Source organism: Hypanus sabinus, chromosome 13 (assembly GCF_030144855.1).
Source record: "Hypanus sabinus isolate sHypSab1 chromosome 13, sHypSab1.hap1, whole genome shotgun sequence".
Lineage (NCBI taxonomy): Eukaryota > Metazoa > Chordata > Chondrichthyes > Myliobatiformes > Dasyatidae > Hypanus > Hypanus sabinus.
Window position 1 is genome coordinate 78,599,949 of NC_082718.1, and position 21,143 is coordinate 78,621,091.

At 38.3% G+C, this 21,143-nt stretch overlaps 1 protein-coding gene across 2 annotated transcripts in view; it reads right to left on the reverse strand.

Moving 5' to 3' along the window:
* Nucleotides 1-21,143, reverse strand: part of naa25 (N-alpha-acetyltransferase 25, NatB auxiliary subunit) — an 80,969-nt gene that overhangs the window by 32,403 nt on the left and 27,423 nt on the right. For both annotated transcript variants that reach the window (XM_059987973.1, XM_059987974.1), the window contains exons 8-16: nt 20,143-20,254; nt 16,146-16,235; nt 14,118-14,290; nt 12,760-12,872; nt 10,641-10,848; nt 8,944-9,033; nt 5,335-5,515; nt 4,263-4,362; nt 1,371-1,522 (exon numbers count right to left, since the gene is read on the reverse strand). In XM_059987973.1, coding sequence (XP_059843956.1) covers nt 1,371-1,522; nt 4,263-4,362; nt 5,335-5,515; nt 8,944-9,033; nt 10,641-10,848; nt 12,760-12,872; nt 14,118-14,290; nt 16,146-16,235; nt 20,143-20,254 — 1,219 coding nt within the window. The remainder of the gene's footprint in view (nt 1-1,370; nt 1,523-4,262; nt 4,363-5,334; nt 5,516-8,943; nt 9,034-10,640; nt 10,849-12,759; nt 12,873-14,117; nt 14,291-16,145; nt 16,236-20,142; nt 20,255-21,143) is intronic.

Here is a 21,143-nt window from a genome sequence, read left to right on the forward strand (position 1 = left end):
AGTTACCAATAATCATTCTTTAACTAATAAGCCAGGCAAGGTAGGAGAAAAAGCACCCTGCAGATAGCTACCCTAAAATCAGATATATTTAGTTTAGCTGGGTAAAATAATATAGGAAGACAAGGAATGAATTGAGTCAAGGCCAATTTTAAAAGGCAGTTTTACATCACTGATACTTCTATTTCTCCCAACTTTACTCCTACCCTTTCTTGCCCTGGATAAAGCAAGGCCAGAATTCACATTATGGAGTGGTTCAATTTGCAAAGCTAACAACGAGCTTTCAGTTATCTCCCTCTAAAATACTCCATTCAGAATCAGAATCAGGTTTATTATCACTGGTATGTGATGTGAAATTTGTTAACTTAGCAGCAGCAGTTCAATCCAATACATAATCTAGCAGAGAGAGAAAAAAAATAAACAACATAATAAATAAACAAGTAAATCAATTATGTATATTGAATAGATTTTTTAAATGTGCAAAAACAGAAATACTATATATTTTAAAAAGTGAGGTAGCGTCCAAAGCTTCAAAGTCCATTTAGGAATCAGATGGCAGAGGGGAAGAAGTTGTTCATGAATTGCTGAGTGTGTGCCTTCAGGCTCCTGTATCTCCTACCTGATGGTAACAGTGAGAGAAGGGCATGCCCTGGGTGCTGGAGGTCTTTAATAATAAACCCAACTTTGATTAATCAGCTTGTGGCGACAGCACTGTTTCAATAAGGATAAGTTTGAGCAACACGTCGCCTTCACGTTAGAACTATCACAAAGATGATATCTGAATGGTTTTCTTTGCTAAGAGTCCTCAGCAGTGCAGAAATGTGGAAATCCTGGTCAGTTGTGACAAGTACACTCAACAAGGAAAAGGGCATTTTAAATTTTACCAAAATGAAACTTTGTGAATAAGTAACTTGGATTCCAAAGCAACAGAAATAAATTCCAAACAAATTACTTTAACTTCTGATCATATTGTTCTCAAGGAAGCAACTGCATCAAGAAATCTTCATCTTAATGTCAACCTTTAGCACGCAGTCAAACTACAATATATGACTGTACAAAATGCTGCCGCAAGTTTTCACACAATATACAAAAATATACACAAGTGTGAAGTAGTTTCATTAAACACTAAATATACAATAAACACAAGTAATAGGATATAAAATAACCCCTTTCCAATAAAGCTGCCTGATCCACTAAGCAGTTCCAACATTTTTTGCTTTAGATTCAGATTTCCCCACATTTTTTTGCATTTCATATAACTATTTGTCATAGATTTTAAATTTTGCTATCAATTATTGTTAAACATATACATCAATTAGTAATAACCAAAAGCTGTGTTCTTCTGGTAAAGTGAGGTACAGTATAACACATACATGTTTGCTTCGAGGAAGAGGTCTAACAGCATACGCTCAATACGGACTTGTGCAAAATGCAGAGAGTTGTTCAGCCTGTTCCGAAATGCAATGAATTCTGGGATCTTCTCAAAAGCACCATATTTATATGCCTGAATTATATATTCAGAGGTCTGAAAATAAAGTAAACCAACACAGCATTTTTTAAAAAACTGCTCTTACTACAAGCAACATACCTGCAAGCAAACCATTTCTTAAATTTCTTTTGAAAAGCTATTTGAAGAATATAACTTTCCTCTGAAAAACAATGATTCTTGATAGATCATCCTGCTAGAGAACCTAGGCTATATTTATAAGCACGGAATAGGCTCTTTCAGCTGTGCTGCCCAGCAATCCCGATTTAATCCTAACCTAATCACGGGACAACTTACAATGACCAATTCACCTACCAACCTGTACGTCTTTGGACGGCGGAAGGAAACCGGAGCACCAAGAGGAAACCCACGTGGTCACAGGAAGAATGTACAACCTCCTTAAAGAGTAGCCAGAATTGAACCCAGGTCACCTGTACTGTAAATTGCTGTGCCAACAACTACACTGCTGAGCCACATGTTTAAACTTGCTATTTTTCATGGAGGAAAATTACATACTATTTAGCTCTAGGGCAAGAATCACTCAATTCCTCATTATAATAAAAGATCACAGATCTGAAATGTTAACCCTTTTTTCTTCTCCACATGGACATTGAAAATTTGCTAGGTGGTAGATTTTAGAGGGGATTAGCAAATGACCATACAGCATCAGTAAAAACTGACCTGGCCATACACTGAATATACCTGGCTGAGCCTGTGACTGGTATTTACAGAATTAACATGAGAGAATCACCACTCTCTCATTTCCCTTAACAATATTCCATTCCTTGATGCATTGTTTATTAGAGGATAGCAGGAGTAACTATCACATGGTCTATAAGACGACAAAATCTGTTGTGTGTCATAACCACCATGTTAAGTGACACTGTTCTTGGACAGATTTACGAGCTTAAAATAAGGCACAAACAAGAGTTTCCTTCAGCAGGAGCAGAAATGTATTCCAGAACAATTAATAATCTGTAATATTAGCTCAAACACGTTAAACTGAAGACTAAAGCATATGCAATGATCTTCAGCCAAATATTTCAAGTGCATGATTATGTCAGCATTCTATTGAAATTCCTTTTTGCTGGGAGTGATCTTCCCTATGTAACAGCAAAAGCTGGTGAGATAATGATATTGTGGTTGTCCTGCTGAAAATCTACTCTCAAATCACCAACAAATTTGTAAGATATTGCTGATAATGCTCTTACAAAGTGTAACCTTTTTCTAAGGTTCTGAAAAAGTATCAAGAACAATAAATGAACTAGCTGGGAAGATTTCTAAAGGCATTGGTGTCAATGTAATTCATCACAATTTATCATCTGTACCAAGTGAATCTGGCACTTAAAACATTTCGAGAGTACATCAAAATCTCGTAATGCATTAGGTTAGTATAGCTTCCTAAAAGGTTAGACTCATACTGTTCTGCTTGACTAATACACCAATTACAACTAACAACCATTAGGAGCTTATGTCCAAAAAAAAGGTACATTAGTAAGCCTAAACGCAAATGATCAAATCAAAAACTAAAAAAAGTAGATATCTGATAATTGGGACCAGTACACATTGGCTTAATTAAGTGGCTGCCCCAATTAGCTGAAATTTCATGGGAGTAATTTAAAAAGTATAAAAAAGACAAACTACTGCTTAACTGAGTAACAAATTATGCATTTAAATGAAATACAGAACAAAATTAGAACACTACAAATACTACCGGTAGTTGTCTGTTATATCCGGCAATGACAGGAAACCTGTGCAGGAGAGCTTTTAAAACAGAAAGACCATTGCCCCGTGTAGTTCCATTCTCTTTACCTTGTAGGTCTGGGTTCAGTAATACAAGTAGGTGACACAATTGGGGTCTTCCTTAGTTGCAAAGGATGCCCATGACTTCTTCTGTACCCCATCATGCCATTTGCTCTCCATGGAGTATTGCACAAACGCCTTCCAGGTGTAGATCTCATCCGCCCAGTCCGCCAGTGCTGACTTTGCATGCTAGGACAGGCATGTCCATATCTCACAAGGGTATGAGACCCGCTGGCTACCCTCACCTGGTTAAACCCACCTATTGATGTAGTGTATTGGGGTGTGGTTGCTTTCACATGCAAACAGCTACTTGAAACCACAGGTGAGAGCTGAGTGCTAGTGGGACCAAAGGTAACATTCAAGATAATCGGTGATACCTTCAAATTCTTCATAGTTCCTAACTTGAAGTTTCACTTTCACTCCTGACCATTTCCGACATCTTCATTTCTGAGTGCCTGAAACCGTAGTGAGCAATTCAGTTCTGAATTGTCTTACTACTTATTTCTCAGCAACTACCAGGACAAAAAAATCACTGCTTTTTGAACATAAACATACGCAACAGATGTCATTTAAAAACTGTTCACTCTTAAGCACTCTTGAGCATCTAATAGCCACAAAAGTGCACATGTCTGGGGCTAGTTATAAACTATTTGGGAACAGTCTCCTGTTCCAATTAAGTGGCATGGTGTCCCAAATAAAAGGGAATCCCAGCTATTTTTTCCAACTAGTTTTTGTTCTTTAAGAATTATCTGAAGTAAGTGGCTGCCTCAATTAACCGATGGCCCAACTGGAATCCATTGTATACTTAAAAATCATTCACAAAGACTGGTTTACAAATAAATAGCATTGACTGAACAGCAGTTTGTTTTGTTACATGCATGGTATTCGTGGGATGTTGCAAACAAAATAGAACAAGAAAGCTAATAATTGTCAGAATGCACAACTCAAGAGAGCTCACTATCTTTGGCACACTTACATCTTTCTGGTTGGAGTGGAAAAACCTGAGTGTGAAGTTACATGCTTGGGAAGCAGCAGCAAAGTGGCCCAATGGCTCTGCGTATCGAGTCAGCAAATACCTGTCAAACAAACGTAGTGTCAAACACCAACACTGAACAAAATAAATTACAGCATCAAATGTTATCTGTTTTGCCCATAGCAGGAAATGATGGTTACTGCAGGTAACTTTCAGTATCTGTGACTACCATGCCTACTTTCAGATCTGAAAAACCATAGAATTAAACCTGTTTCAGTTGCCTCAAATTTAAGGCAAAAATAAATTAATTAGTCTCTATAGATCCAGAAAGATTAATCTTTTATTCCAAGATTTCATTCATGTAATTTAGTATTTGAGCTCAGAAATACTGAATGTACTCTGATGGCACACAGTTTTGTTTGGCAGTATACATATATATGATTGAAAAATAATGAACTTGAATGTGCATTCAGTAAAAATTCAATAATCTGCTATTCATTTACAGAGAAATTCATATGATCACGCAACTGGCTCCTTGGATGCTAATTTCTATGTTCTTCTACTCACGGGACCCCTGGTTTTGTTTCCCGTACCCTCTTGAAATTCACCTGGTTCTGTTTTCCACGCGCTTTAAATCTACTGGGATTTACTGGAAAATATTTTTATTCTGTTTAATATATAATAAAATATAAATGTGTTGGAGGGTTAATAGAATGACATCTGATAGTCTAGAAAAGCTGCTAGCGTGAAACCAAAGTGCTGAGTTGCACATTAATGAAGCTTTGCTATATGACACGTCTTTTGTGTTATTAGGGTGTCATTTGAGTTGTCAGGATGCCAAAAGTACATCAAAATTAGTGCTATGAGCAGATAACATTAACCCAACAAGTACTATACAATATCAGTTATTCTTAAAATACAAAAAAAAACTGTTTGTCCTTAGACTCCATTATTCTTTCCTCTTTTAGATGTACAACTATCCCACAACACAAGTCACAATCTGTCAGCTGGATGGCAGAAGTTTGTGTTAAGGGAGCATTTGTGTACCATCTATCAACTTTGATTAAGTACCTACCCAATTGTGTCATGTTGCACATGCTTGGCATCAAGGCTGGTATACAAGTCTACTACTGGCTCAAAAGCTCCCAGAAGACAGTAGATTCGAATGAGCAGCAACTTGAACTGAGCACTGGAGGGGCTGTTAGAGAGGGTCTCCTCCAGCAGTGCTAGAGACTGCCATAAGGGTCTTTCTTCACCTGTAGAAACACAAAGGAGTGAAACAGGAACAGTTGACAGATTCAGTGTGTTACTAATGAAACCAGTGTATTTATTTTGTCAGATGAACTCTGTTAAACCAGTGCATATAGAATCACCTACTTCATGAAACCTTTTCCAACTTTGTTTCCCCATAATAAAAGAAGATCATTATATCCAATCGCCTATTAAAATATTAAATTTGTAGTCTTGTACAGATTTTGGCCTATTTAACACCGATTTCCTTGAATTTTGAGAGATTGGAAGTTTAGAATGAGTTACTGGCACATAAGTCAAGGTCTCTTAGAATTTCCATGTAAAGTAATGGGTAAATAAATTCTGAGGTTCAATTGTACATAACCATGCATTGTACAAACACCAAAAGCAAGGATGTCCAATTTGGTCTGGACATTATAAAAGATGTTGTTCTCAGATGCCAATAAATGGTGTGGACCATGCACATTGTGACGGACAGCACTCAGTAAACATACTCCTTACACACGCATATTTACGTATAAACGTTGCTTTGTCATTCTGCTGCTGTTGTGCTGTGTGTACACACTTCAACATCTTCCCATGGTATAATGGATCCTAAACCGAGCCGATGTGCCCGAGTTGGCTTTATGGTGCCTTTCCCACCATACACAGAGGAATATTTTATTTCTTCAGCAATGGGGATGTGTAAATGCTGTTTGTCTACTGTGTTCAAGGTAAATACCTGTGTTTATTTTGTAAGACGATTGTAACTTAATTGTGGGGTGCATCATATTCTCATTCATGTGTAGTTTTAAGGTTTTAAGTTAACATTTTTAATGACCAAAGTTAAGTTCTGGTGCTGAATAGAGGAGGAGGGGGAGGGGGAGGGGAGAGGGGAGAGGGGGAGGGGGAGGGGGGAGGGGAGAGGGGAGAGGGGGAGGGGAGAGGGGAGAGGGGGAGGGGAGAGGGGAGAGGGGGAGGGGAGAGGGGGAGGGGGAGGGGGAGGGGGAGGGGGAGGGGGAGGGGGAGGGGGAGGGGGAAGGGGAGGGGGAGGGGGAGGGGGAGGGGGGGGAGGGGGGAGGGGGGAGGGGGGAGGGGGAGAGGGAGAGGGAGAGAGGGAGAGAGGGAGAGAGGGAGAGAGGGAGAGAGGGAGAGAGGGAGAGAGGGAGAGAGGGAGAGAGGGAGAGAGGGAGAGAGGGAGAGAGGGAGAGAGGGAGAGAGGGAGAGAGGGAGAGAGGGAGAGAGGGAGAGAGGGAGAGAGGGAGAGAGGGAGAGAGGGAGAGAGGGAGAGAGGGAGAGAGGGAGAGAGGGAGAGAGGGAGAGAGGGAGAGAGAGAGGGAGAGGGAGAGGGAGAGGGAGAGGGAGAGGGAGGGAGAGGGAGAGGGAGAGGGAGAGGGAGAGAGAGAGAGAGAGAGAGAAAGAGAAATAAATAAATAGAAACTATCCTACAGTTTGTCTTGTGTCAGAACTGGCCAACTCCTGGTTATCTGAAATGGCTGAATTTAGTGTTATGTCCAGAGGGCTGCTGCTTGCTTTGTCAGAAGATAAGAGATGACTACTTCAGCTTAAACAGAACAGTGGAGCCAAAATATTAAAGTCAGAGTGGGATAAAGAATTAAAGTGATAAGCAACTGCAAGCTTAGGGTTTTGTCTCCATTGCTTTTTCCCCACTCTAGGAGATCACAAAATGAACTCCAAAGAAAGGCAGAGGTGGGCCAGCCATTCTGAAGATAAAAACAAAAGTCTGCAGTCTGAATGAAGATGTGGGCAAATAAATGGTACAAGGTGATGATGGTAACTGAGATGGAAGGAGGACTCAAGATTACGTCAGGCTTGGAATTTATTAAGATGGTGGCATGGGAGAAGAAGCTAAAACCTCTGTTGAAGATTGATCATCCAAGAACTACACAAGAACGCTAGAAAGATCAATTACAATTAACTCATAATATTGACCTCTTAAATGACACGAAAAGCAAGAATAACACATGACAGTCATAGTGATGAATCAGAATCAGATTTATTAGCACTGATAAATGTGAAATTTCTTGATTTGTGGCTGGATTAAAGTGCAATAAATAAAATATACTATAAATTACAATAATATTGATATATATTGATTGATATTATAGCCTTTTCACTATTAAGGACATTCTCTTTGTTCCCACTATCCCTCCTTCTGTTTGCAACTTTAAATGCACATTTTGCTAGGGTAAAGAGAACAGCGGTTTAAGATGAGAGGGGTAAGATTTTGCAAACAGAGACATGCTGAGATGGAACCAGCTGCCAGAGGAAGTGGTAGAGACAAATACAAGTACCCAAGCTTATCATTCTCCTTTCATGTTAATCAGTTTCTTTTTATTACTCCAACTCTTTGACCTTTCTAGTTTTCTTGCCAAATATAATAGGTGACAAGATTTTTAAATTTTGTTTTCACCCAATAATAAAAGTACTGTACATCTTCAATTTCATTTAACCTTGGTGTGAGAAAGGCGCTGACCTCATTTTAGGTTCTCTCTAAAATTTGAAGACAGTAGAAAGTTAATGCAAGATTCTTCAGCAGTGTGGAGGAACAGAGGGCTCTTGGGTGTCATGTCTACAGATCCCTCAAAATGTGCCATGGAAGTTGATATGGTGGTTATGGTAGTGTACAGTGCACAGACCTCACTAGTTACAGCTCTATAAAACTCCGGTTAAACTGGATTTGGAGTATTGTGTTCAGTTCTGGTTGCCTCAATATAGATAGGATGTGGAAACTTTAGGGAAGGTGCAGTGAAGAGTTACTGGAATGCTGCCTGGATCAGAAAGCAAGTCTGAAGAAGATATGTTGAGCAAGCTACAGTTTTGAAGGAGGAGAGGCAACTTGATAGAGGTATACAAGATACCAAAAGGCATTGATAGAGTGGACAGCCAGCAATTTTTCCCCCAGGGAAGCAATGGCAAATTGAGGGGCCATAATTTTATGGTGTTTAGAGCAAAGGTAATTGGAAGATGTCAGAAGTATGTTTTTACACAGAAAGTGGTAAGTGAGTGAAACACACGGATGGAATGGTATAAAAGGCAGTGGGACATTAGGGACATTTAAAAGACTCTGAGATAGGCACATGGATAAAAGAAAAATAAAGGGTTATGTGGGAGAGAAGCGTTAAATTGATCTCTAAGTAGGTTAAAAGGTCAGCACAAAATTGTGGGCCGAAGGGCTTGTAGTGAGCTGTAATGTGATAAACTTTGAATTACTTTCAATTCTGTGATGCTGGTTAATACACTAGAGCAATTAATCACAGCTCCAAACTACAGGTTTACAAGAAGTAAAATTCTTAGAAGGTACATTTATAGCATTGATTTAAATTTTTAAAAATTCTTGAAATTCAATACAGAGCTATTTTAATTCCTTCAGAACACAAAGTCTTTCCAGCTAATAAGTTTGCAGGTTATGCTGAGGAGAAAAATCACTGACCTGATTGTTTCCAGATGTCAAGAAGCAGATGCACAGCAAATAGACAGTAATTGTCAGAGAACTGCAATTCTGTTTTTAAGCATGACTTTCCTATTGAACAGAACAAAAGATGAAGAACTAAATTGATTTGAGATTAAAAGAGAGAATGTCAGAAACACTCAGCCAGTTAGGTCATCCACTTGAAAGGCTAACTTTGGTTTCCCTTGCCACTGGTACTGCATAAGCTTTGAATATTTTCAATATCATCTGTATTTCAGCATTCAGATTTCCTATCTGCAGTAAGTTTTTGTTTCTCATTCTTTTCTGAGGGGGCAATGAGGAGTTGATGGCAGTCTGCCACAAGGCAACAGTTAAAACTGAAACCGGTACAACCAGATTGACCACAACTGTTAGTTCAAATGGTGAATAAAAATAATAACAAAAGCAAATACCTAAATTTTAAAGTAACACAGGACAGAAGGCACGGGTAATTAATCACACACAAAAGATCTAGAAATTCTAGCTGAGGAGCAGGCAAGTTGCTGTCCAATTTACAGCTTTCTCCCATAACTTTGTTTTTTGACCCCTGCCTTGAGTAGTGTGCAGTTGCTCTGGGGCTGCAGTCTACAGGATCACTGAATATCCCAGCACAGGAGATACCCACTCAGTTCATCATATCCATATGAAAGGGCCGTTACATAACCCAAGTCCCATAATCCAGTTTTCCCCGTACTCTGCAAATTAGTTCTCTGGAAATTCATCTCCTTAACTGTCACTGCCAAATTCAATTTGTATTCATTCATTATGTGCTGTTTCGTATGAAGTAGGTGATCGTGGTCTTTCCACGACCATGATGGTTCTTGGCAAATTTTTTTCTACATAAGTAAAAATACCTTCTATCGGGTAGTGTCTTTACAAGATGGGTGACCTAAGCCATTATCAATACTCTTCAGAGATTGTCTGCCTGGCGCCTTGTGGTCTCAGGACTTGTGATATGCACCAGCTGCTCATACAACCATCCACTACCTGCTCCCATGGCTTCACGTGACCCTGACCGGGGAGCTAAGCAGGCGCTACACCTTGCCCAAGGGTGACCTGCAGGCTATAGAGGGAAGGAGCACCTTACACCTCCTTTGGTAGTGACGTATCTCCATCCCACCACCCACAATTTGTATTATGTTTTAAGTTTTCCTTATTCCAGTATAATGCTGTTAATTACTGCAAATAGTCACTTTCCAATAACTGATGCTCACTCTCTCCATTGGGTATTTACTGTTCCTGGGATAATAAAAATGACATTTAAAAAAAAACAAGACTCCTCCTTTTTACTCATTTTTGCATTCTTTCTCGTCATTATGTCATGCTCACAAGTGGCATTTCACAACTGTATCCAGTCTAGTGTAGCAATTACTTATATGGAAGAAACACAACAAAAACTGCAGTATCTTGCTTAAATATTTGGGTGTTTGCACCAGATAACAAGAGCAAAGCTCAATGAGTTCCTCAATGATTTAACATGCAGTTTAGTTAGTTAAACTTCAGAAGCGCTACTGATCTGACACAAAATTCAGCTTCAGATTTACCCATCAGTTTGCCTTTCAATTTAAAGGACATTGTGCATATATGTACTGTATAATCTTTAAAATATGCATATAGGAGGCTTCATCAGGAAGCAGTAAGTTTTAACAAAACATAAACAGATAAAAATGTGAGCTCACCAAACTCAAGGGCATGCTTGTATCTCTGCATAAGCTCCTGAATGAGACTGAGTTTCTGTGCCTGGTCCAAGGTTTCATGAAGACCTAACAACCTGGCAAACTGGATGATGAACATGTGCCTCTGCATAGCTTTAACATCACCTGGCAAAGCAAGGTCACCCTCTGCTGACACTGACAGAGGTACTACTTCCAGCAGTTTATTGATGAACTGCAAAAAATAAAAGCAAGAATAGCAATACCTATACTTAAAAAAACTAAATAATAAAGATGTTAAATATGTCACATTGTTATACATTAAGATACAAACACAAAGCATACCAAGATAGTTTATATTCACTCTGCCATTTATCTATGACAAGGGATATCACTTTTCAGCACAGCAATAAAAAGACTGGCATCAAAGTATCTAAAAGCACACAGATGCTTCTTTCCAAACCATTATCAGATGGTTACAAGCAGAAATGTAAATCCCCATTTTCCTGAGAAGCCAAGTATCTAGAAGAACCAGTAATATTCTAATAATTATTCCTTTCTAAAAATGAACATGTGTGCAGCTAAAAATGGCAGCTCAAGCCAATACTGAAGTATTTGTGGAGAATGGAAGCATACATTAAAAATAAACAACTTCAATCTGTGTAATCAGAGGAGACTGCTAAAAAAGATGGGAATGTTGGAGTTATTGCTTTTAAAGGTACAGTACAAGGCAAAATAATTTGTGGAAGCTTCTAGTAGAAATTACAGAGAGGTGGGTATGTGGAAAATCCTGCCGGGGTGGCAGTAGAAGCAGATACATTACAGGCATTTAGGAAACTCTGCCTTCTGCCTTCACCACTCTATAACTCATAGATATGGATATGTGGATGACAGAAAAATGGAGGGTTATATTGGAGGGTAGGGTTAGATTGACCTTAGAGAAGGTTAAATGGTCAGTACAACATTGTGGGCCAAAGGGCAAAGAGTGTGCTGTAATATTCCACATTCTAATTCAAACTCTGTGTGGCCAGGAGAAACAGAAGTTAAAATAAGAAATGCTGGAGTATGCATGGATTGGAAATGTGCAATAATAAATGGAATGAATGGAAAACAAATAGGTTGTGGAGCAGGGAATTGCAAAAGTACAAAAGAAAAAAGCTAGGAGTGGCAACCAAAGTTCACAAAAAAAAACTAATAAAATTCTGTTACAAAAGAAAATGGCAGATAACCACCCTAATGAAATTCCAAAATTAAGGCATCTCACGTGAGTTATGACTCACGAATGGCTGAAAAAGAAGCTGTTCCATTCTATAACACTAACAGAACTTATTGCCAGTCAAAAATACTGCATAAATCTATAAGAGTGACTTTAATAGATTATTTCTAAATCAAAGTCTTCCAGGTTTGTGATATATACCTACTTTATACATGAACAATTAAGAATCAGTTGTCTTCTTACACACATTACGAAGTATATGACATTCCACAAATAAAATAAAAACTTTAAAACCAGTACCAGATAAGAAATACACCGAGCAAACTACTGCAGTGAAAAAAGGGTAAAGATTGGAGCAACATATACTCTTTATTAATTCTTTACTGCATTGTTAGACTTTTCCAATTTGGAAGGTGAAATTATGGTGTGTGTTCTCCAGTTGTAGTGAACATGATAGGAAGAAATGAATTTCACTTTAGGAGCACTGTTATCAGTCTTTGTGTAAACAATACATTAGTTTGATAATGGAAAAATAGGTAATTAACCCCTTTCCAACATTATAATCGTCTTCACTGATCCTTTCCAGTTTCTTTAGGAAAATCTAAACAAGCTTTTTACCATTTTATTAAATTGAATTGATCTTGAATCCAACACCTTCTAAGTAAATCCACATTTTAAGTTAAGAAATGTTCCTAAGTTTACCTTTACCAGCTTGATTATTATTTTAAGGCTACATAATATCTGAAATCTCTTAAATAGAGGAAATAATCAGCTTTCTGTGTCTATTAAAATAACCAATGTTAGTCAATGTACAAAGTGACAACCAATTTATAAACTGACTGAATGCTGAGGCCACTGGGTGCACTTACCCATTCACCTCACTGTAGCACATCTGAGCGAATGGAGACTCTGCCAGTCTCCCGGTCTCACCTGTGTATGCCGCTCCGATGATAGAAGATCGACAAAGATTTTCAGGTCAGAATAACAGCAAGGTTTATCCCCAAACCTTTCAAAGTACTGGAACATCAGCTCCTCTGGTATCCCTAGCAGTAAGGAGGAAAAACACTAAATAAGGAAGCTTGTAGATCAGCAAGCACTGGAGTTAACACCATCACTATTGACGTCTAATATTCTGAACTGGTTAACCCAGTCAGCTTTTATAATTTGAAGGCTGAATTTGAAATACCTGGCTCATTTATCCCAGTCCAAAGGTTATAATTTAGCTTTAGTCCAAGATATTTGCACGTACTTAGGAATGAAAGCCAAGTAATATGAAAATGCTACAACTCCAGAACTGCCAATTAATGCATAAAATCATTGTCTCACAAGCTTGTTACATTTTCAAGATTTTAAGAACAGAGAACCTCATGTAAACAGACAATCCCAGTTGTACAAATTAATGACATTTTTCATCCCCTTATTTATTTAGATACAGCGCAGAATAGGTCCTTCAACCCGTGACATCCAGCAATCCCTGATTTAATCCTAGCCTAATCACAGGACAGTTTACAATGACCAATTAACCTACCAACCAGCACATCTTTGCTGTGTGAGGGAACTGGAGCCCCCAGAGAAAATCCATGTGGTTACAGGAAGAACATTCTAACTCCTTACAGGCAGCAGTGGGAATTAAACTGAGTTGTAATAAAATTCAGTCACAAACTCAGGAAAGTAAAACCACACTATCAATAAAATGTTTGAGTATGAGGGGTCTTCAGTTTCTCACAGTTGTGTTAGAACTAGAAGGTTAAGAATTCACATCTTACTCCAGTGAGTGCTATGTTGCCAGCTATATAGGAATAGCATTGCTTTCCTTTGGACATTGTTGCAGCAATTACGATCCAAAATAATGCATGGAGCACTTCGTAATGAACTGACATCATGAAATGTAAAATACAATTATTTTTACTTTCAACAGACTGTGCTCCATCCTCTAGTAGAATATGTTATCACGATTCAAAAGCTACTTCTACCTGGCGGCACTCTTCAAAACCCATTTTTAATATGGGAAGATTCTAACCCTGGAAAGCATCAGTTATCGCAAAGCAACTCACAAAAAAATGCTGGAGGAACTCAGCAAATCAAGAAACATCTATGAAAAAGAGTAAACAGCTGACATTTCGGGTTGACACCATTAGTTATCACAAAACTCTCCAACCCAGAAGTTAACGTGGGTTACAACATACTTCAAGAAAGTTGAGGAAATATGTTCATCGCTCTCTATGATAATTTTAAATTGATGATAAACTATTAAAAGAACTTTTATCCATAAAGTATTAACCACTCACCAAGTTTGTGTTCATCATTGGTACCCCTCTCCCTCAGCCGTCTTATTAATTCAAGTTTAGCCAGGTATGGTCCCCTCAGACGGCGGGAGCCCTTTGGTTCTTCATTCACAATTCTCTCCTCCACGAAGTTTATGGCCTCCTGTACAAGGCAGGTGACCGGACCCTCCAGAGAGCTACACAAAGAGAAAATAAAAGATCTGTATTTATCTCCTATGTTTTACCACATGAAAAGTAATAGGCTACACTTAATTTTCCTGACCATTGAATTCAGGGGTCTGTGGTCATGGATGGCAGCAAACAGATTAGCAAGCTTAATAGTGAACTAACACCAAACACAAATAGATACTTGCAAACATATCATGCCACTCCAGACATTTAAAGTATAATTCTCATTGATATTTCAAATCAACCATTCGGCACTTTGCTATATGGTATAATAAAACTTCACAATATGGACTGATGCATATTGTGATTCAGATTCAGATAAACCAAACGATAAATCAGATCTCCAAATGAATGATTAAATGATCTCATTAGATCTGGGTTAAAAGTTATCAAAGTACAGATATGTCACCATATTTAAACCTGAGATTCATTTCCTTGTAGGGATACTCAATAAATCCACAGAATAGGAACCATAACAGAATCAATGAAAGACTGCCCAACTAGCTCATTTAACCCAGAGTGCAGAAGACAAACTGTACAATTATAAAGAAAGAGAAATAATAATAATAAATAAAGATCGAGAACATGAGATGATAAGTTCTTGAAAGTGAATATTTCAATGATGGGGCAAGTGAAATTAAGTGGTTATTTCCTTTAGTTCAAGCAACCTTTGGGTGTAGCAGAAACTGAAAATCTTCACATCTTGTTGGTCTCGTCAAACCTGGAGTAGGACTGACAAGACAAAATTAACACTGATGACTAGTCCTGATCAACAAAGGGGCAACAAATTAGAAAGGCAAGTATGATTAATAAAGAGACAAGTAAAATGCATCTTGATGGTTTAAAGCATTTATGGGGGTACATCTTGCAGTTCTAAGATTAAAAGTGTTAAGAACAGAGTCTTGATTACAATTAATGTTTCTTTAGATACAGGTTTTGAGTATTTTGTCAGAAGTCACTTCCCCTCAGATAAAGGAGAAAGACAAGACAACCACAAGGACCCATTCACAATTTGGTAACTGGGTGTGTAACGGCACAGATCTCCATTGGTACTTGGAAATCCACCAAAGTAGAAAATTTAATATATGTGGAAGTTAACCAAAAGAATAAAAACTGCATTAGTGGTGTAAATATTTATGATTTAATTGGTTACTGTGGAATCAAATATCTTCCAAGTTACAATATTGAGGTGAATATGGCACCATCTCCAGCTCCTTGCAAATCTGATAAGTGAAAAACATCCATGACTGATGGAGCAGCAGATAAAAGTGCACCATCACGGATTTCACATGGAGGGGGATCACTTTCTCCTATTCCAATCAAAACCGATGTAAGACAGAGTGCCCATTTATTGGAATCCCAGCTAAAGGGGAGAAGGAATTCACCCCCCACCTTTTACTAGTTTTTTTAAAGTTTAATTGTTAATGTTTTACTCACTTTTTAATGTTTAATTGTTCCTAATTTTTAAAAACTTTACCATTAATGTAATAGGTTTTAAATGTCTCCAGATACCACATAACAGGATCCTTCTGCCTGTTGCACCTTTGCCATAAGGTGCTAGAGGGATCAATATTAACATCCAGAAAACTTGATGGTCACGATTCTCAAGTAGTGAGCCTTAACTGAAGAGCCAAATCCAGCAAGACCTGGACCGTTACATTGGTAGACACTGGACAGTTAAGTTGATAACACACAAGTAAGTACTAGGTCCACAAGCAGTATTCGATTTCATTCAACGTGTGATTTCAACACTGACAGAAAATAGTCTCCCCGTTACAGAAAAATACATTCTATAGAGGTTTTGTATAGAGAAATCACAGCAAATTGAGGGAAACATAAAAAAATATATATCACAGTACTTACTGTTCTGCCTCTGTGGGTGGAGTCCAAGCAGCATCAATCAAATGGAAGAGAGAATCAAAGTAGGATAAGTAGAATTGCCAGTCATCTGGGCTGAAAGAGAACAACAAAACAACATCACATCTAACAAACCATTAAATATGTATATAAAGATCACCATGCCTATCCACCGGCACATCAAGGGGTCAATAGAGGCTACTTTACTTTACTGAGGGAAGCTCATTTCTAGGTTGGAAACAGCTTATAAGTTTCCAATTCTGCTAATACCCCACAGGAAATGGCATAACGTTAGTTGATCAGCAACAGATTGCCTTTCTGTAATGTTATGATTAGATACAAGAATAAATTATACTTTGTTCAACAGCTTGAAGTGTGATCAATTCACTACAATAACTTTAATCATTATAACACAGAAACAGGCCCTTTGGCTCATCTGATCTTTCCAAAGTATTATTCCACACCCAGGCTATAGCCCTCCAGGCCGCTCCCATTCATGTACTTCTCCATATTTCTCTTAAGTGTTGAAATCAAACCCACACCCATCACTTCCACTGGGAGCTCATTCCACATTCAGAGTGAAGTACCCCCTCAGGTTCCCATTAAATATTTCATTTTTCACCCCAAACCTATGATCTCTACCTCTAATCTCGAGCCAACCTCAGTGGAAAAAGTCAACTTGCCATTACTGCATCTATACCCATCAATTTTGTATACGTATCAAATCTTCCCTGATTCTCCTCCATTCCAGGGAATGAAGTCCTAACCTATTCAACCTTTCCCAATAACTCAGATCCAAATCCTGCCAATATGCTTATAAATTTTCCCTTCACTTTTTCAATCTTTTGCTTAAGTATGTGACCAGAACTGCACACAATATTCCAATTTAACATAATATCCTAACTCCTGCACTCATTGATTTATGAAAGCCAATGTGCCAAAGGCACTCTTTATAACCCTATCTTGCTGTGATGCCATTTTCAAGGAATTACGGATCCATATTCCCAGAGCCATTGTTCTCACCACATTTGTCAGTAGTCTACCTCTCACCATTCAAGTCCTGTGCTGGTCTGTCCTCCCAAAGTGCAACACCTCACACTTGAGTGCATTATATTTCATCTGCCATTTTTCCACCTGGTGGACTGCAAGCTTTAATAGTCTTCCTCGCTGTCCACTGCACCACCAGTTTTGGTGTTGTCTGCAAATTTGGTGATCCAGTTAAACACATCATCATCCAGATTGTTGATTTAGATGACAACCAACAATGGACTCAGCACCGATCCCTGTGGCACACCATTAATACAGGCCTCCGGTCAGAGAGGAAACCATCTACTACCACTCTGGTTAATTGAAATTAAGCAACTAAATACCAAACAACTGAACCTTCTTGACCAGCCTCCCATGTACAGTAGGACATTGTCAAAGAACTTGCTAAAGTTCATGTAGATAACATCCACTGCTTTTCCTTCATCAACTTTCCTGGAACCTTAAAAAAAAATATAAAACCAGTTAGACACAACACGAGGTTTGGCCTAATTTTTAGGAGAAACCAGTCTTAAAATGCTCATTCCCTGAGAGTTGCACTTTGTAGATAGAAACAAATACTAATTTACCATGGTCAAACAAAAAGTAAATGACCCAAGATTAATATTACATTTAGCACTGGGTCATATCTTTTATTTTATAATACCATATCTTCTCTTTGTTAGAATAATACTTTTAAAAAGGAATGTCATAGCATGTAATGAGCAGAGGATCAGACAACTTACTGTATATATTTAAAAAGACCACGAATATTGGAAATCTGAAATAAAAACAGAAAATGTTAAAATGCACAGCTGCTCAGACAGCATCTGGAAGAGGAAAAGTACTTATCTTTTTCTTTCAGATCTTGACCAACCTGCTGCACATTTCCAACATTTTCTGTTTTATTACAATTTTTTCCAAATCAAATGTCCAATCACATTTAAGCTATTCTGATAAAGGACATCTAGAATTGGAATGCCATTTTTCACGTCAGAATATACAAAAAAGTGTTTTTGTGGATTTGATATATTCCTCGATGCACTTAACTGCTATATTACAAATATACATATTGAGAATCTACTACAAACTACAATACAAAAAAGGAGGGAAGTAAACAAGATAACTGCTGAAATAAATTGAAATAAATTTTGAAAATCTAAGGAGGAAATTGATTAAAAATTATAGATGAGGAATTTATGAAAACACTTTTTAATCAAGTTTTTGATTAGTATGTTACAAGTAATATAGCCATAGAGGAACAAATGTGTGAGGTGAGAACAGTCAGTTTAAACAAAGTTCGGAGGAGAGGAAGGAGTTAGAAGAAGACTCTATTGGAACTGGTACTTAGGAAAAGGACAAGACTGTGATCTCACAGAGGCATCATGAGGCTTGTGGAAATAAAACAGACTACAGCAACAGAAGACAAATGACCAATATTTTAATCAGATTTTGTTATATTTGAAGGCGTTAACTTGATGATCAATTTAAAGTTTCTTAGAAATATTCAGCTCTCAGAGTAGCTGAAGACATAACTTAATACAATAATAAATTCGTAATTGGCACATGGAAGATTAGTGGAATGTCTTTAAGGCTCCAGCTCAGAGAAAACTAGCTGGCCAAGTCAGGATATTTGTTATAATGCACTACATTTGTTTTGTCATGAGAGTCAGATTTACAACACAAACTACTTTTAAGGACTGCTCACAAGAAACATGTTTCACTTTGTCAGCTGTTCACAATAATACACATCAGGCATGTGTTTCTTCAAATGAAAGCTAGCTTCTTCTCAGAGGGTAAGCATTTCCCACTACCCTAAGAAATCACTTTAGTTTTCAGTCCACTCAGTAACCACTGTATTCCACTACTGTCTCAGAAAAACAAAATCTGAGATAGAGGCAGTGGCAGAGATAGAGAGGTAGTAATTGAAAATAAACTTACAACAGGCCACTTCACCTTTACTTGCTCTTTGCTACTGCGGTAACTGCCAGCAACAGTAACTGCGGTAACTGCCTAGGTCCACCAGAAGCAAATTCCTGTGTCTGCCATGAGACTGGATGGGATGGGGGCAAAGATGGACTGCAGAGAGAGCAGAATCCTGTCTCAGAACAGCAGCCTCAACCACAGAAGCTCTCTTGCCAGTCCCAACCTGCTTCTGGTGTGTGATGCACCAGACTGGTGCTTATTAACATGGGGTTCTCTTGGGAAATCAGAAAATCATTTGCAAACCAAAAGTCAAAATCCTGTCAAAAGCTGAAAATGTCTCCCTTTTAGTACAGCATTAAGCATTTCACAGATGGGATTCCATGAGTGTTAGCTTTGTTAGCTGTATTGCTTGTGAGTCTCACTCCCACACGCACTGGGAACCACACCTGCATTTTGCCCATTGAAAAGCACACAGCAGCCTTCAAAGCAAAAACTTGGAAATCCCTTAGCCAAAATAATTTGATACAGAATATTAATCATACTATTAATACATTAAAAATCAATATCAGGCAGGATTAAAGTCTATTTGTGACTTCCCTAACATCCAAATTAAATGCAGTAACAGCTGCAGTAGAAGTTATAAGTTATAATTGTCTTCAGCACCAGTAAAAAGGATCACAGGAAGGAAACGAAGAAACAGGCCAAAGGTTTTATTCAGATTCCTGAACTGTAACTCCAGCTAGGTCATGCAAATCAGCCTCAGTACAGTATCTCCACAGATAGATAGCCTGCCAGCAATCACTGCCGTGGTTTATAGATGAAGGTGATTAACTTGGTGAGCTGTCAGCAAACATATGGCAGCCATGAACGTTATCCCTGCAAAGGCATGAAGTTCAGGGAAATTAGAAAAATTTGAAGTCCCAGTGGCAGCATCAATTAACTTCAACTTAGAAGCCCAGTTACCCTTCAGGATACAACAGCTGAATGGATCCGATTTCTGAATATGTAATAGCAATGCATTCACCATAAAACATTTAAGTGAAAACCAGCTCACTTGTTCAATAACAGTTTCCTTGATAGTGCGTTGCATTCAGGCCATTTTATTAACTTCTTGTAGAGCACCATACATTTCATTTCACGGCTCTGCAACTCGCTGGTCAGTTTCTCTGAGGGGAAAACAACTTCAATATAAACAAATGCATTTTCTTCAACTCAAACACAGCCTAGGATTGAGTGATTGTAAGGGTTAATCGTAAATAAGCCTCTCCATTATTTCTAATGGGCACTGGGACAGAATGCAAATTCACATAAATAACACTTTAGAACATAGAAATCTACAGCACATTACAGGTCCTTCAGCCCACAATGTTGTGCCGACCATATAATCTACTTTGTGGAAATTGCAAAATGGAAATCGTCAATGAGTCTTTAAAATATTTTACTGAAGAGTATTTAGAGCTAACAAAATACTCCATTCAAAGCAGAATTGTGAACAAATGGATTTAAATTTCAGGCACTTCTCAAGGCAAGATAAATGACAAATCCTGGGAAGAAAATACACTTTTGTATTACCAAAGGTTGAAAGGCTCATTTTATTATCAAAAGTATGCATGCAGAATACAACTCTGAAATTTGTCTCTTCTCCAGATCATCAGAGAACACAGAAAACCATACAAGTAGTTGAAAGACAGACATTAATCCACCCCCCCCCAACACGCATGGAAAAAGGAAACAAAAACTCGCAATCCCCAAACACCCCAACCCCTCCCTTGGACAAAAACAAACAGATAGCCTGCCAATCCGCAACAAGAATGGCTGAGAACATTTAAAAAAAAACATTGACATTGAAAGAGGCCAAGATGAACTAGTTAGTTTGAACTACAGTCCAATCAATAAATCTCAGAATTTCGATCGCCCCTCTGAGGGCTAGTGACTCGAACCAACCACCCCTACAGAGGGGAGCTTGCATTTCCCTTCTGGAGTTTTCTCGGGGACAGCAGAGCGCTAGCTCACTCAATCAAACTAGAGACTAAGCCACAGGCTCCAACATTTTCA